Source organism: Dromiciops gliroides, chromosome 1 (genome assembly GCF_019393635.1).
Source record: "Dromiciops gliroides isolate mDroGli1 chromosome 1, mDroGli1.pri, whole genome shotgun sequence".
NCBI classification, from domain to species: Eukaryota; Metazoa; Chordata; class Mammalia; order Microbiotheria; family Microbiotheriidae; genus Dromiciops; species Dromiciops gliroides.
The window spans coordinates 60,754,627-60,767,364 of NC_057861.1; the positions used below are offsets into that span (position 1 = coordinate 60,754,627).

The 12,738-nt window shown below is 51.9% G+C and overlaps 1 protein-coding gene across 1 annotated transcript in view; it reads left to right on the forward strand.

The window, feature by feature from the left end:
* Nucleotides 1-12,311, forward strand: part of NOTCH3 (notch receptor 3) — a 33,400-nt gene extending 21,089 nt beyond the window's left edge. The window contains 15 exon segments of the mRNA XM_043977615.1: nt 925-1,024; nt 1,026-1,083; nt 1,194-1,228; nt 1,231-1,414; nt 1,794-1,879; nt 4,366-4,408; nt 4,411-4,476; nt 4,479-4,526; nt 4,872-5,176; nt 5,301-5,452; nt 10,018-10,051; nt 10,053-10,094; nt 10,096-10,116; nt 10,316-10,603; nt 10,605-12,311. Coding sequence (XP_043833550.1) covers nt 925-1,024; nt 1,026-1,083; nt 1,194-1,228; nt 1,231-1,414; nt 1,794-1,879; nt 4,366-4,408; nt 4,411-4,476; nt 4,479-4,526; nt 4,872-5,176; nt 5,301-5,452; nt 10,018-10,051; nt 10,053-10,094; nt 10,096-10,116; nt 10,316-10,603; nt 10,605-11,399 — 2,257 coding nt within the window. The 3' untranslated portion in view covers nt 11,400-12,311.
* The last annotated feature ends 427 nt before the right edge of the window (nt 12,312-12,738 follow it).

Below are 12,738 nucleotides of genomic sequence, written 5' to 3' on the forward strand. Positions count from 1 at the left end.
GGGACTGAGCAGCCCGGAGGCCATGCCATCTGTTAGAGAAACTGGGGAATGAAGAAAAGACTCGGAAAAACCTACAAAAGGGGCTTCAAGTATTTGAGAGGCTGTCGTGGGGAAAAGAGGGATTAGCCTTGTTCTGCACGGCCCCAGGGAGCAGAATTGGGAGCAACAAGGGGAAGCCACCCACCAGCAAATTGTGGTTCAGTGTAAGGAAGTCTATTCCCTCCCAAGTGACACAGTGGGAGGAGCCTTTTTCTTTGGGAATCAGGGGACCCAGGTCCAATTCCCAGCCAAGCCCAACAGTACCTTGGCTGCTACCTGCTTCCCATCTCTGGGCCTCAACAGGTTTTTTTTCTGGAGCATAAGGGGGTCCGGCAGGACAGTCTTGAAGGGTCCAATTCCTTTGATGCTCTGAATTCAAACTCCCAAAGTGGAATGGGAGCTTGGGAGAGGGAGCAGCTTCCTTGTCACTTGGGGGCTTCAGGTAGAGGTGAGCGTCTACTCGCGGATATTGGAGGAGAAATTCCTGGTTAGTGTTGTTAGGCTTTTTCTGCTCTGAGACTGAGTCTGTGATCCGGCTCTCAACCTCCCATCTCTTCCTCTCCTTCCCCTTTCCTCTCTGCCCCTCTCCTTCCCCCATTGTCCATCTGTTCTCTGCCCACCTCTGCATCTCTCCTCCACTCTTCGCCTCCATCCCCCCCATGTTCTACTCTGCCCCTCCCTCTCCACCTCCTTCCCTTGATACTTCCCCGCACTCCACCATCCTTCACCTCCCTCCCACCCCCCTCACACAGCTTGGTCCTTTCCTTTCACTCCTCCACCCTGTTCCTCACACCCCACCCCCACTCACTTGTTGCTGGATGCCCAGTATCCCTCTCCTCCTCTTCTCTCCCCCACATCACTGCTCTCCCTCTTCTCTGTCCTCAGTCTCAGTGGTGATGCTGAAATTGACAACCGACTGCTTGTGTACCAGACTCCAGAGAGTAACCACTGCTTCCCAGATGCCCAGAGTGCGGCTGACTACCTGGGGGGCCCTGTCTGCTGTGGAGCGGCTGGACTTTCCCTACCCTCTCCGTGAAGTGCGGGGTGAGGCATGGGAGGGGCTGGTGGCCCGGAGAGAGAAGGTGGGTGGGCAGGGGGTCTGGGTGGGGGGTTGTGAGGAAGACACCAGATTCAGAGTCTTCCCCTCTCTCTAGGTGAGCCCCTGGCCCCCCCTGAGCCCAGCTTGGAGGCTGCTTCCCCTGCCTTGTGGTCGGAGCTGTCATTCTCGTCACCTTGGGTCTGGGTGTCCTGGTTGCCCGGAGGAAGCGTGAGCACAGCACCCTGTGGTTCCCCGAGGGCTTCTCACTCAACAAGGAGTCGTCGGGGGGCCAACAAGGGCCCGGGGAGCCCGTAGGCCAGGATGCCCTGGCATGAAGTGAGAGCCTTGGTCTCCCCCGGCCTTCTCCTCCTCCCTCTGAGCACTCCTGCTTTCTCCCACTCTCCTCCTTCCCAGGTCCATCCTGTGTGACAGCCTCTTCTTCCCCTTCATTTTCCTCCTCTCCTGTGACCTGATGGTCTCTAGCCCATCTCTTGAGACTCCTCTACCTCATCCCCATTCCTCCCATGACATACTCCCTTAGCCCCTTGCACGCTCCTACCTTCTGTGACCCTGAGTGTGCCAAGGTCCCATCCTCTGATCTGATCCAGAAGCATTATCCCTCTCTCAAGAGCATGGGGGACCCTGGCCTCTCCCCAGTATAGGGCCCCAGTGGCCTTCCTCATGGACGCCCTTCACCGGATGGCTTGTCTTCTGTAGAACATGACCAAAGGTGAGAGCCTGATGGGAGAGCCCTCAGAAGACTGGCTGGACACCGAGTGCCCTGAGGCCAAGAGACTGAAGGTGCTGTCCCTTCCCCCAGTCCCTGCCCCATCCTTTCTCCCCTCCTCCTTCTCCAGGACCACGGTCTAGTCTGCTCTTTCACAACCCCCCGCCCCAAGCCTGCTTCAGCTTCTCTCATGATTTATTCCCTTGTCTTGTTATCCCCAAAGGTACGCAGCTTGGCCTGCTTTTCTCATTACTTTTACAGACAGTTCTTACTTCATGTATATTTGTATTATGCAAAATCAACTTTAGGTAAAGAATTCTGAAAGAAATCTGGATCCCCAAAAGATCTGTTTAACTTTACTGGTACTACTGTGCTCACTCTATCTTGAAAGCCTTCCCCTCGTCCAAAAAGAAAACAAGAAAACCCTCTAAGTGAAATCAGAACTGATGCATGGAGAGACGGCCACCACCAGATCTGGGCTTGGCTTGAGCCCTCCTCTCTGAGAGAGGAGACCTTTGACCTGCTCTGCCCACTCACCCACGTGTTTGGCCCGGCTCCTGCATATTGCCTGTCCTCTCTTGTCCGTGTCCGTGTCCGTGTCTGCCCTTACATGTTTCCCCCCCCCCCCCCCCCCGCTTCCCCCCCCCACGTGTTTTGTTCTTCCCTCGGTTTCTGGCCAGGCCTCCATGTAATTGTCCCTGACCCCCATATATTCCTTCTGTTGTTCTTGCTTCTCAATCTCAGGCCCCCACGTGTCCTTGAACTGTGTGCTGGCCCTCTCCCTCCCTGCCTCCTTCCCTTTTTTCCCTGGAGTCTGTGGGCAAATTCACATTACATAAAAATCGCTTTACATTGAGGTCAGCGAAAGGGTCTGCTTACATAAAGTGAGAACTGTCTGTACACTCTGGGGAATGGGACACACAAAGGGAGGGAGTCCCAAGGGGCTTGGATCTCTAAGATGTCATGGGGCAGTTGATGAATTCTGTGAGGAATGGCGATGCCCTTCTCTCTGCCCTGGGAAGGGGCGGAGCTAGGACTCCTTTAACTCTCGTCAGAGAAAAGGGGATGCCTCTCTGGGCCTCACCGGTTAACTTCTCTGTTTTCCGGTTACCCTCTGTTTTCCCTCCTTCCTCATCCTTGGTGTTTCCCCAGGTTTTCGGACTTGGGAAACCTGATTCTTTCTGCAGTCTGGGTTTTCTTTGGTCCGAGCATAGGTCCCTGCCCCGTGCTGGCATCCCCAAGCCCCGTCTCAATCCCGCCTACTCATGCTGCTGAAGATCCTGTGTCTTGCCTCCCCATTGCTCTGGGCTGACATGGAGGCCCAGTCTCTAGTTTGTGTGAGACCTTATGCAGGAAGGGAGAGATGGGGAAAGTCCTGGAATCTTCCTTGAGAATTAAGGCATATCTGCCCTGGGAAGCAGTGGTTCCCCATCCCTGGAGATCTAGCAGAGACTCGATGACCTCTTGAAGGAAGATTTTGGAAACAGGCTGCCTTGTATGTTGGCGTCAGATCTGATCTCTGAGCTCTCTCCCTGGGAGCTTCTCTGACATGGAATTCGGCCCTTGGAATGATTCATCCCTTGTCCTGTTACTTTCCAAAAGCTCACACACAGAGCTTGGCCAGCATTTTCCGATTCCTTACTGGTGTGTGTGCCTTCAGGGACATGCAGAGGGAGAGATGGTCCTAACAACTTCTAGGCAACAGAACACAGGACTTGAAGTTAGAAAGACCCAGATTTGAATTCTGCTTCTGAAGAGTCCCTAGCTGTATGACCCTGGGCAAGTTATTTGCTCTATCTTTTTTTTTTTATGAGGCAGTTGGGGTTAGTGACTTGCCCAGGGTCACACAGCTAGTAAGTGTTAAGTATCTGAGGCCGGATTTGAACTCAGGTACTCTGACTCCAGGGCAGGTGCTCTATCTACTGTGCCACCTAGCTGCCCCTTATTTGCTCTCTTAAAGCAGTGGGGAAAGGACAGTGGATTTTGGTAAGAGTACCTACCTGGTTTCTGGGATTGCATACTGACTACTGCTTACTACCTGCATATCTTCTCTGTGCATAGTTTCCTCCGTGAGAAGGCCCCTTCCAGCTCTGAATCTCTGATCTTGATAGGATTCTGTAAAGACCTACTTTTTTACTTAATAACCCATGTTTACATAGCACGTTAAGGTTTGTAATCTCCTTTGATCCTCACACTCACTCTGGGAGGAAAGGTTTATTATCATCATCTTCATTTTTCCTATGGGGAAACAGATTGAGAGAGATTAAACTCAGGTCTTCCTAATGCCAAGGCTAGGACTCCCTTCACTGAGTCATGTAGCAGCCCCTTATGAGAGCTGTGCTTGGCCAAGCCTTGGAGAGTAACTCCCCCTTGGGTTTCTGCCCCCTGGGCAGGCCCCTCATGGACCCCTTGGGGCCCAGCTTTGCACCCCAACTCGTCCTCTTCTCTGAGGGCAGGAGTGTCCCCCATTGGCCATCATTCTGCCCCTTTTCAGAGTCATATTTGGTAAATGCAGCTGATGCAACTTACCCAGCCCCCCCCCCCCCGTCTTTGTTTACAGATGGAGGAGCCTGGGACTGGGGCTGAGGACCCCGTGGACTGCCGCCATGGACCCAGCACCACCTTGTTGCAGCTGACATCCGTGTGCCCCCAGCCATGGCACTAACCCCACCCCAGGTGACCTCGATGCTGATGGCATGGATGTCAACGTGCGAGGTCCAGGTTGGCATTGAGCCAAGCTCTTCCCTCCTTGGGCCTCTCCCATCTAGACCCTCATCCCCCAACTTCTCCTATCCTGAGCGTCCATGGGTGGGTCTGAGAATTCAGCAAAGGTCTTGGGGAAGGGAGAGGTGGGCTTTAGCCTTGTGCAGCTGACCCTCTGTGTGTGTGTGTGTGTGTGTGTGTGTGTGTGTGTGTGTACACACACAAAGAGAAGGGGATTAGGTGTGGTGTAATCTTCCCAAGGACCAGGATTTCTCTGTGTGTGTATAGAGGAAAGAAGGAGTTGATGTGTTTCCCAGGGACCCAGCTCCTGTCCCCTGGCTCAGAAACCCCTCTATCTCCTAGATGGCTTTACCCCTCTGATGCTGGCCTCGTTCTGTGGGGGAGCACTTGAGCCGGTGCTGGTGGATGCGGAGGAGGCCGAAGATACCCCAGCAACATCATCTCAGATCTGATCTGCCAGGGGGGCTCAGCTTGGGGCTCAGACAGATAGGACGGGGGAGACTGCCCTGCACCTGGCTGCTCGCTATGCCCGTGCTGATGCTGCTAAGCGCCTGCTGGATGCTGGTGCTGACACCAATGCCCAGGACCACACGGGCCGTACCCCCCTGCACACAGCAGTGACTGCTGATGCCCAGGGTGTCTTCCAGGTAGGTTGGGGCCTCCTTCTTGTGCCCTCAGTGGGACAGATGATATTCCAAAGGGGCAGGGACCTGGGCATCCTGGGAATTCCCTAGGGTTTTGCCTGATCATCTGAACCATCTGGTGTCCCAGATCCTAATCCGAAATCGTTCCACGGACCTGGATGCCCGGATGGCAGATGGCTCAACAGCATTGATCCTGGCTGCCCGGCTGGCTGTCGAAGGCATGGTGGAGGAGCTCATCGCCTGCCATGCTGATGTCAATGCTGTGGATGAGCTGGGTACGCTGGGCCCTGAGGAGGAGGGGAGAGGGAAACAGGGCTGGGGAGCAGGGTTTGAGAGAAAAGCAAGTGAGATGTGCCTTTAGGAACCCCAGAAACAATCTGGGCATGAAATAAGAAACAGCCTGGCTTCCAGGTGCCATCGGCCTAGGTATAGGGATGGGCCTCTCTCTCTTTCCAAACACACCCCTTCACTTTCTCCCTCTGAGACACCTTGCAAAATTTCTGAAAACTGAGCGAAGACCCTCCAATAAACTCAAGTTCGCTCCTGGTTGATGCTGGTGCTTGAGCTAGTCAGGTCTTCAGTCATTCATAGACATGCTGCTCATCTCCACCATTGCGAGCATCAGGCTGTGCCTTCTGGTCCAGGACACGGCTACATTTCCTAAGTGTAAGGCACCCTAGCCCTACTCCATAGTTTTTCTTGGCTCCCTTCCTCAGACAGTCCTCCTCCTTACCTCACTGAATCTCAGAGTCACATATAAAATATCTAAACATCTGTCTGTCTATCTAGCTAATCTAAATATCTCTCCATCTTTCTCCCCATTATCTATCTAAATATATTCCTATAGTTCTCTATAGCTATCTCTCTTCCTCTGTATCTGTGTCCACAAGTCTGTTATCTATGTAAACATTGATCTACATATATTTGTCTATCTGCCTCTCTGTTTGTCTAGTTCTCTCTTGTCCAAGCCCTCATTCTGCAAACAGAGGTGTCAAACACACAACCATTGGCTGCCTGTGGCCCACAATACTCTTGGTGTGTTCAGAACCAAATTAAAATCTATTGGGAAATATTTAATAAGGTAAACGAAAAGACAATGAAGCACAGATAACATTACATTTTAAAACTCAGGTCAATAAGCAGCCTGCGGAATCTTTGTGGCTGTAGTTTAGGGACCCCAATGCTATTTGAGTTTGACATTACTGTTCTATAACATGTGCAAATACTGATAGAATGCCCCTTAAGTGCCCTTGGAGGGGCCCACTGCCCGTCAAGGAAGCTGCATCCTATTTGGGGTTAGCTGAATTGGTTAGGAAATTTTTCCCTAACCCATGCCAAAATCTGCTTCCCTGTTACTCCCTGTTCTGCCCTGTGGGGCCAAGCAGAACCAGCCTTACTCCTCTTCCACACAACAGACCTTCATATATTTGTGGAAGGTGACATACCTCTTTACCCCCACCTTTCAGTTTTTCTCTTCCCCATGGTCTTTGATCCATTTTCCTTTTTCTTCTTCTTCTTCTTTTTTTTTTTTTTTTTTTTTGCCAGGCATTGAGGGTTAAGTGACTTGCCCAGGGTCACACAGCCAGTCAGTGTCAAGTGTCTGAGGCCAGATTTGAACTCAGGTACTCCTGACTCCAGGGCCAGTGCTCTATCCACTGCGCCACCTAGCTGCCCCTCTGAGGTCAAATTTGAACTCAGGTTCTCCTGAATCCAGGGCTGGTGCTTTATCCACTATGCCACCTAGCTGCCCTGGCTTTGATCCATTCTTGCAAGGCCAGTTCTTGGGAACCTCCCATCTTAGCATGTCCTTAAGGATGTCATGAGCAGTTTTTTGTTTTTTGTTTTTTTGTTTTTTTGTTTTTTTTTGAAATTGACGTCTCCTGCGTCTAAGGCATATCCCCCTGCTCAGTCACATTAGCCTCAAGAACTCCTCTTGCTCTTCACACCAGTTGTTTTTGTTTGTGCCTTCAGAATTTCATTCTTGACAGCTTCCCAACCCTCTTAGGACAATTTCACCTCGGAATTTTAAGCCATCAAGATTCATCCATCCATTCATTTAGCACAAACACTGCACCCACTATATGACAGACCCTGGGGTCGGGTAAGAGGGAGACAAAGTCCAAAACCAGATGGTTCCTGCCCCTCATCCTTTCTCTGAACTCCCTGGAATCCCACTCACTACAGGTTTGCATTAGAAAAGGGCTGCCCTGTTTTTTCAGGAGGCACAAGCTGGTGTTCTCTAAAGTTAAGCGGTGACTCACTCCCAAGGTTCCCATCATCTCTCTCTGCTTTAGGAGATGGTCCCTTCTTCTTGCTTAGAATCAGGTTAAGGACGGTAGCAGATCTATCCCCTGGTCTCTCCTTTGACTTTTGGAAGAGTGAAATGATCACTAAGGAAAGTTACTAACACACTATCTGCTCTGCTTTTGGCAGGAGCTCCATGGATGTCCTAAGAGTCTGCTCTCCCTGCATGGTCATGCCTCACTGCCAGATTCATGATTTATCTCTAGAATACATCTAATTCTTCCTTCTGGCTGGGTGGACTGTGGCATACTTCCATAGGAATATTGTTACTGCTTCTCCCTCCACTGATATCCTCATCCAGATATTCTCTACTTTGGAGTCCACACATTAATTCCCTGACTTAGGTTCCAGGATTTCCTCACATGAGTGTTTTTTTCCCAGACGGACTGATTTCATGGGTGTAAGAAACGCCTCATGAGGAAATTCCTGTCAGTGCTTATTGTCAATCAGGTATCTGCTCTGAAAATGAGTCTTAGAAAGTTGTCCAGGGAGGGGCAGCTAGGTAACCCAGGGGGATAGACCACTGGCACTGGAGTTGGGAGGACCTGAGTTCACATCTAGCCTCAGACAGTTGACACTTACTAGCTGTGTGACCCTGGGCAATTCACTTAACCCCAATTGCCTCACTTTAAAAAAAAATGATATTGATCTTTCCAGAAAAGAACTCCAATCCTGAAACTCCTCTTACTAGACCTCATTGATCCCCATGAGGCCAAACTTGCCCCCTTGTATTTTTTATCTCTAGTTCGTTCCTTTATCACCCTTGCTTTGTGAATGTGTAGAGACACAGCCAAGGCTTGAGGGTTTATTGCAGGCTCTCTCTGTGAATGCTCTTGTTGCTCCGCTGTACCTGTATTTATAGCCCCTCTTCATTTAGTCCCAAGGATCTTTCCCATGACTTTTAACCAGTCTTCAATGACCTTTGTCTTCTTTCCTTCGATCCTACCTCTCTGCCTTGAACCTCTGGGAAGTCTCCGGGTTCCATCACATTTCCTCCTCCTTCTATAGCTGACCTGAGGTTTATTCTCTACCTTCTTCATGGGAGCTGAATGCTGGATGATCACTCCCTAGGGAGTCTCCATGGTAGGCACCGATTTCCCTTGGAATCAGTCAGCCTCCAATCAGTTTTCTCAGATCGTCAGAGACAGACACACTTGAGGAGTTCCCATCTTTGAAAAATCTCCCCAGCCCTTGGCTCACTGGCTGTATAGAGGTGACCATTACTAAGAGACTTGATCTGTTAGTCTGTTCATGCTTATCGGAGAGGCAGCTGGGTGGCCCAGTATACAGAATGATTGACCGGGAGTTAGGAAGACCTGAGTTCAAATCCAGCCTCAGGCATTTACTAGCTCTGACTATGGGCAAGTCATTTAACCTCTCTCTGGACCTGTTTCCTCATTTGTTAAATGAGAACAATAGCACCTACCCTTTACAGTAGTGTGTGTGTGTGTGGGGGGGGGGTGGTGATCAAATGAGGTAACATTTATAAAGCCCCTTGCAAACCTTAAGTTACTAGGCAAATGTTAGCCATCAGGATTATTATTATTACTTCTCCACATGTCTCTGAGAGCTCTTGGACCCTTGGGCCCTCACTGGTCTTCTAGGATCCTGTTGTTCAAATAGAATTATTAAACATACCAGATTATTCTAAGCTTATATTTTCCTGCCATAAGCTACAGCCCTAAAATGAGATCTCTTTGAAAAAGAAAAATATGGATAGTTTTTGAAGAGGGTTGTATTTTTTTGGTTCACAGGGGTCCCAGGCACCAAGATCTGGGGGCCTGGGGCCAGTGGCAGGGGCCCAGGCAATAAGAAAAGAGGGGCCTGGTGGGGCCAAGCTGGGGTGGGCGGTCCCTGTGATTTCATTGATGTTAGGAACTTCCAGAAAAGAAATTCCTTCTGTCAGCGAATATGGGCAAACTATTCTGTGTGTCTTAAGGAGTTCTCTGGGACTCTGAGAGGTTAAGTGACTTGCCCAGGGTCTCCAAAGCAGGACTTGAAGCCAGATCTTCCTGATGCTGAGGCTGGCTCTTGGTGCACTTAGCTGCATCAGTCATAGGCTGTGGCCAGATTTTATACTACAAATATTTATTAAGCACTTTACTGCAGAGCTCTGTGTATTGCTAAAGAAGAAACAAAAATTTAAGTAAGCATAGGAAAAAGGACAGCCTATAGTCAGACCAATGCAGTATATTAAAATGACAGAAAACTCCCACTGAGTCCGAGGGGAGGGAGCTCTCCCTCCACAGGGATACTCTTACTTGTGTTTGCAAGGTCTCTTCATTCTGGAGTGCTCATGCTTGTGGACGAACACATTTTGTAGCAGGTTGCCCCCCCCCCCAGGTCTATTGCAAGTCCCTGACACCCACCCCCCACCCTTTTCCTCTCTCTGTCTCTCTCTGTCTCTCTCTGGTCTATGCAGCGTTTCCTCTGCCTCCCCCCAAACACATCAGGCCTGGAGGTCAGACTTTGCACAGGCAGCCCCTCCATCCTTGCTAGAATACAGGCCTTGGGCTTACCCTCTGATTTTGTGTCCTCAGTAAGTCTGCCCTGCATTGGGCTGCCGCTGTCAACCAATGTGGAAGCCACTGTGGCCCTGCTCAAGAATGGCGCCAACCAAAGATATGCAGGACAGCAAGGTGAGGCCCCTCTGCCGTGGTCAGCCTCCTGTCTCTCCTCTTTCTCTCTCCTGTTCTTTTCTTTCCCCCTCCTGCTGATCTCCCCCTTTTTGCTCCTCTCTCTCTCCTTCCTTCCCTTCCTCCTCACCTCTTTCTGGCTCCCCACCACTCCCATCAGCCTGTAAGTCTGATCCTCATGACTCCTGCCCTATCCCTCCAGGAGGAGACACCCCTGTTCCTCGCAGCCCGGGAGGGCAGCTATGAGGCGGCCAAGGTTCTCTTGGACCACTTTGCTAACCGGGAGATCACAGATCACCTGGACCGGCTGCCCCGAGACGTAGCCCACGAGCGGCTACACCAGGACATCGTGCGCCTGCTAGAGGAACACAACACGGCTCGTAGCCCTCCAGGTGCCCATGGGCTGGCCCCACTGCTTTGTCCACCAGGCGCTTTCCTGCCTGGCCTGAAGCCCACACCTTCAGGGAGTGGCAGCAAGAAGAGCCGGCGGCCCCCCAGGAAAGGGTGGCCCAGGGGCTAGCGGGGCCAAGGGGCGTACCAAGAAGCTTACGCTTGCCTGTCCGGGCCCCCTGCTAGAAAGCTCTGTGACACTGTCACCCGTAGACTCTCTGGACTCACCACGGCCTTTTGGGGGAACTCCTGCTTCCCCTGGAAGCTTCCCCTTGGATGGGCCCTATGCAGCCACTGTGTCACTGGCTCAGCTGGGTGGGACGGGGTGGGGTGCCCTGGGACGGCCCCCAGGAGGCTGTGTGGTGAACTTAGGTCTGGTGAGCCCTGTGGCAGTACCCTTCGACTGGGCCCGCCTGCCCCCGCCGGCCCCTGGGACCGCCCACCCCAGCTTGGCCCCACCAGGCCCCTCTTTCTTATTGCCTGGGCCCCTGCCACTGGCCCCAGGCCCCCAGATCTTGGTGCCTGGGACCCCTGTTTCTCCCAAGGAGCCACCTCCTCAGTATTTCCCACCAGGTGGATCTGCCGAGGAGTACCCACCACCTGCTGGTCCCATGCCTCCTACACGAGGCAGCCCCTCCAAACACTTCCTGCGGGTGCCCAGTGAGCACCCCTACCTTACTCCATCCCCGGAGTCTCCTGAACTGTGGGCCAGCCCTTCCCCCCGCTCGCTCTCAGACTGGTCTGACTCCACACCCAGCCCTGCCACAGGGGCTCTGCTGACACCCCATCCTGTCCCTGGCCCCCTGCCCCAGGGCCAGGGCCAGGGCCAGGGCCAGACTCAGACACAGCTGGGTCCCCGGCCTGACCCAGCCCCCAAGAGGCAAGTGTTGGCGTGAGTCAGCTCGCTGCCCCTGGGCTCTACCAGGTGGGGCTCCTGGGACCCATCTCTTCCTCATGGTTTTTCTTCCTCACTCTTATTCTCTCTGACCGCATACACTCTTCCCTCTCTTTGCCTTCCCTCAAGGCTTCCATTTTCTATGTCTGACATTAGTGGTTTTTTTTTGTTTTTTTTTTTTTACATTTTGTATAGAACCAAATACATTTAAACAAACTTATTATTATATCTATATATATTTTTTTTACAAAATATATATATGGAGATGGTCCCTACCTTTCTATTCCCTACCCCTACCCCAAGTGCACGCTCCCAAAAGGGGGCCAGACTAAACCCCACCCCATCCCCTGCCCTCCCATCAGTGCCCCCGTGGGGCTGACCCCTGTCGGCCTATAGGCCGCACCAGATCCCGTGTACCGAGTACACAGTTGTGACCACGTCTCCTGTGGTGCCTGTGGCCATGTTTTGTGAGCCCCTGTGTTGGGGAGGGAGGGAGGACAACTGTGGCACCTGAATTGCGAATCTTCCCTACTTCACTGCATTCCAGATGTAAGTTATTTTGTGGCATTGCTTGGGAAGGGACCATGTCCGTTTCCCTGAGCTTTAGAGGGAAACCATGGCCCACTAGCTCCGCCTCCTTTCCCCTTATAGATTTGGGGTGGGGGTGGGTCATTGTTTCCCCCAAAATCTGTACATTTCACTAAAGTCTTTATGTAAATATGGGGGTAGAGGGTCTCCCCAGCCCCTTGCACTGCCCGGGGCTCCCCTGGCCCCTGCATCAGAAATAGGATTTTAGGCTATTTTTGTACCGTGTCCCATCCTGCACTGCCTGTGGAGCCATGGCTCCTCTCTTCCCTTCCCCACACTGTACAGACCCTCAGCCCTTTGCCACCACCTAATAAAAGTGTAGTTATCACCAAAATGCCAACTGCTTTGTGTTTGTGTGTGTGTTGGTGGGGAAGGGAGGCCGTTTTCCGAACAGCCTGGATTCCAAGGCTAGTCTTCAAGAATTAGAACTGGCGGGGCAGCTAGGTGGTGCAGTGGATAAAGCACTGGCCCTGGATTCAGGAGTACCTGAGTTCAAATCTGGCCTCAGACACTTGACCCTTACTAGCTGTGTGACCTTGGGCAAGTCACTTAACCCCCATTGCCCCACAAAAACAAAAACCAAAAAAAGATTTAGAACTGGTCCTAGGAATTTTGGCATCTGGGTGAAATTCAAGTTGACAAGAGCTGAAAATCCCCAAAGCTACTGCTGAGGAAGCCGGAGTGCCTGCTGCCATCACTGCTGATTCCCTGGGGTCCTGTGTGCCACAGGTCCTCAGGTCCCAGTGAGGTGA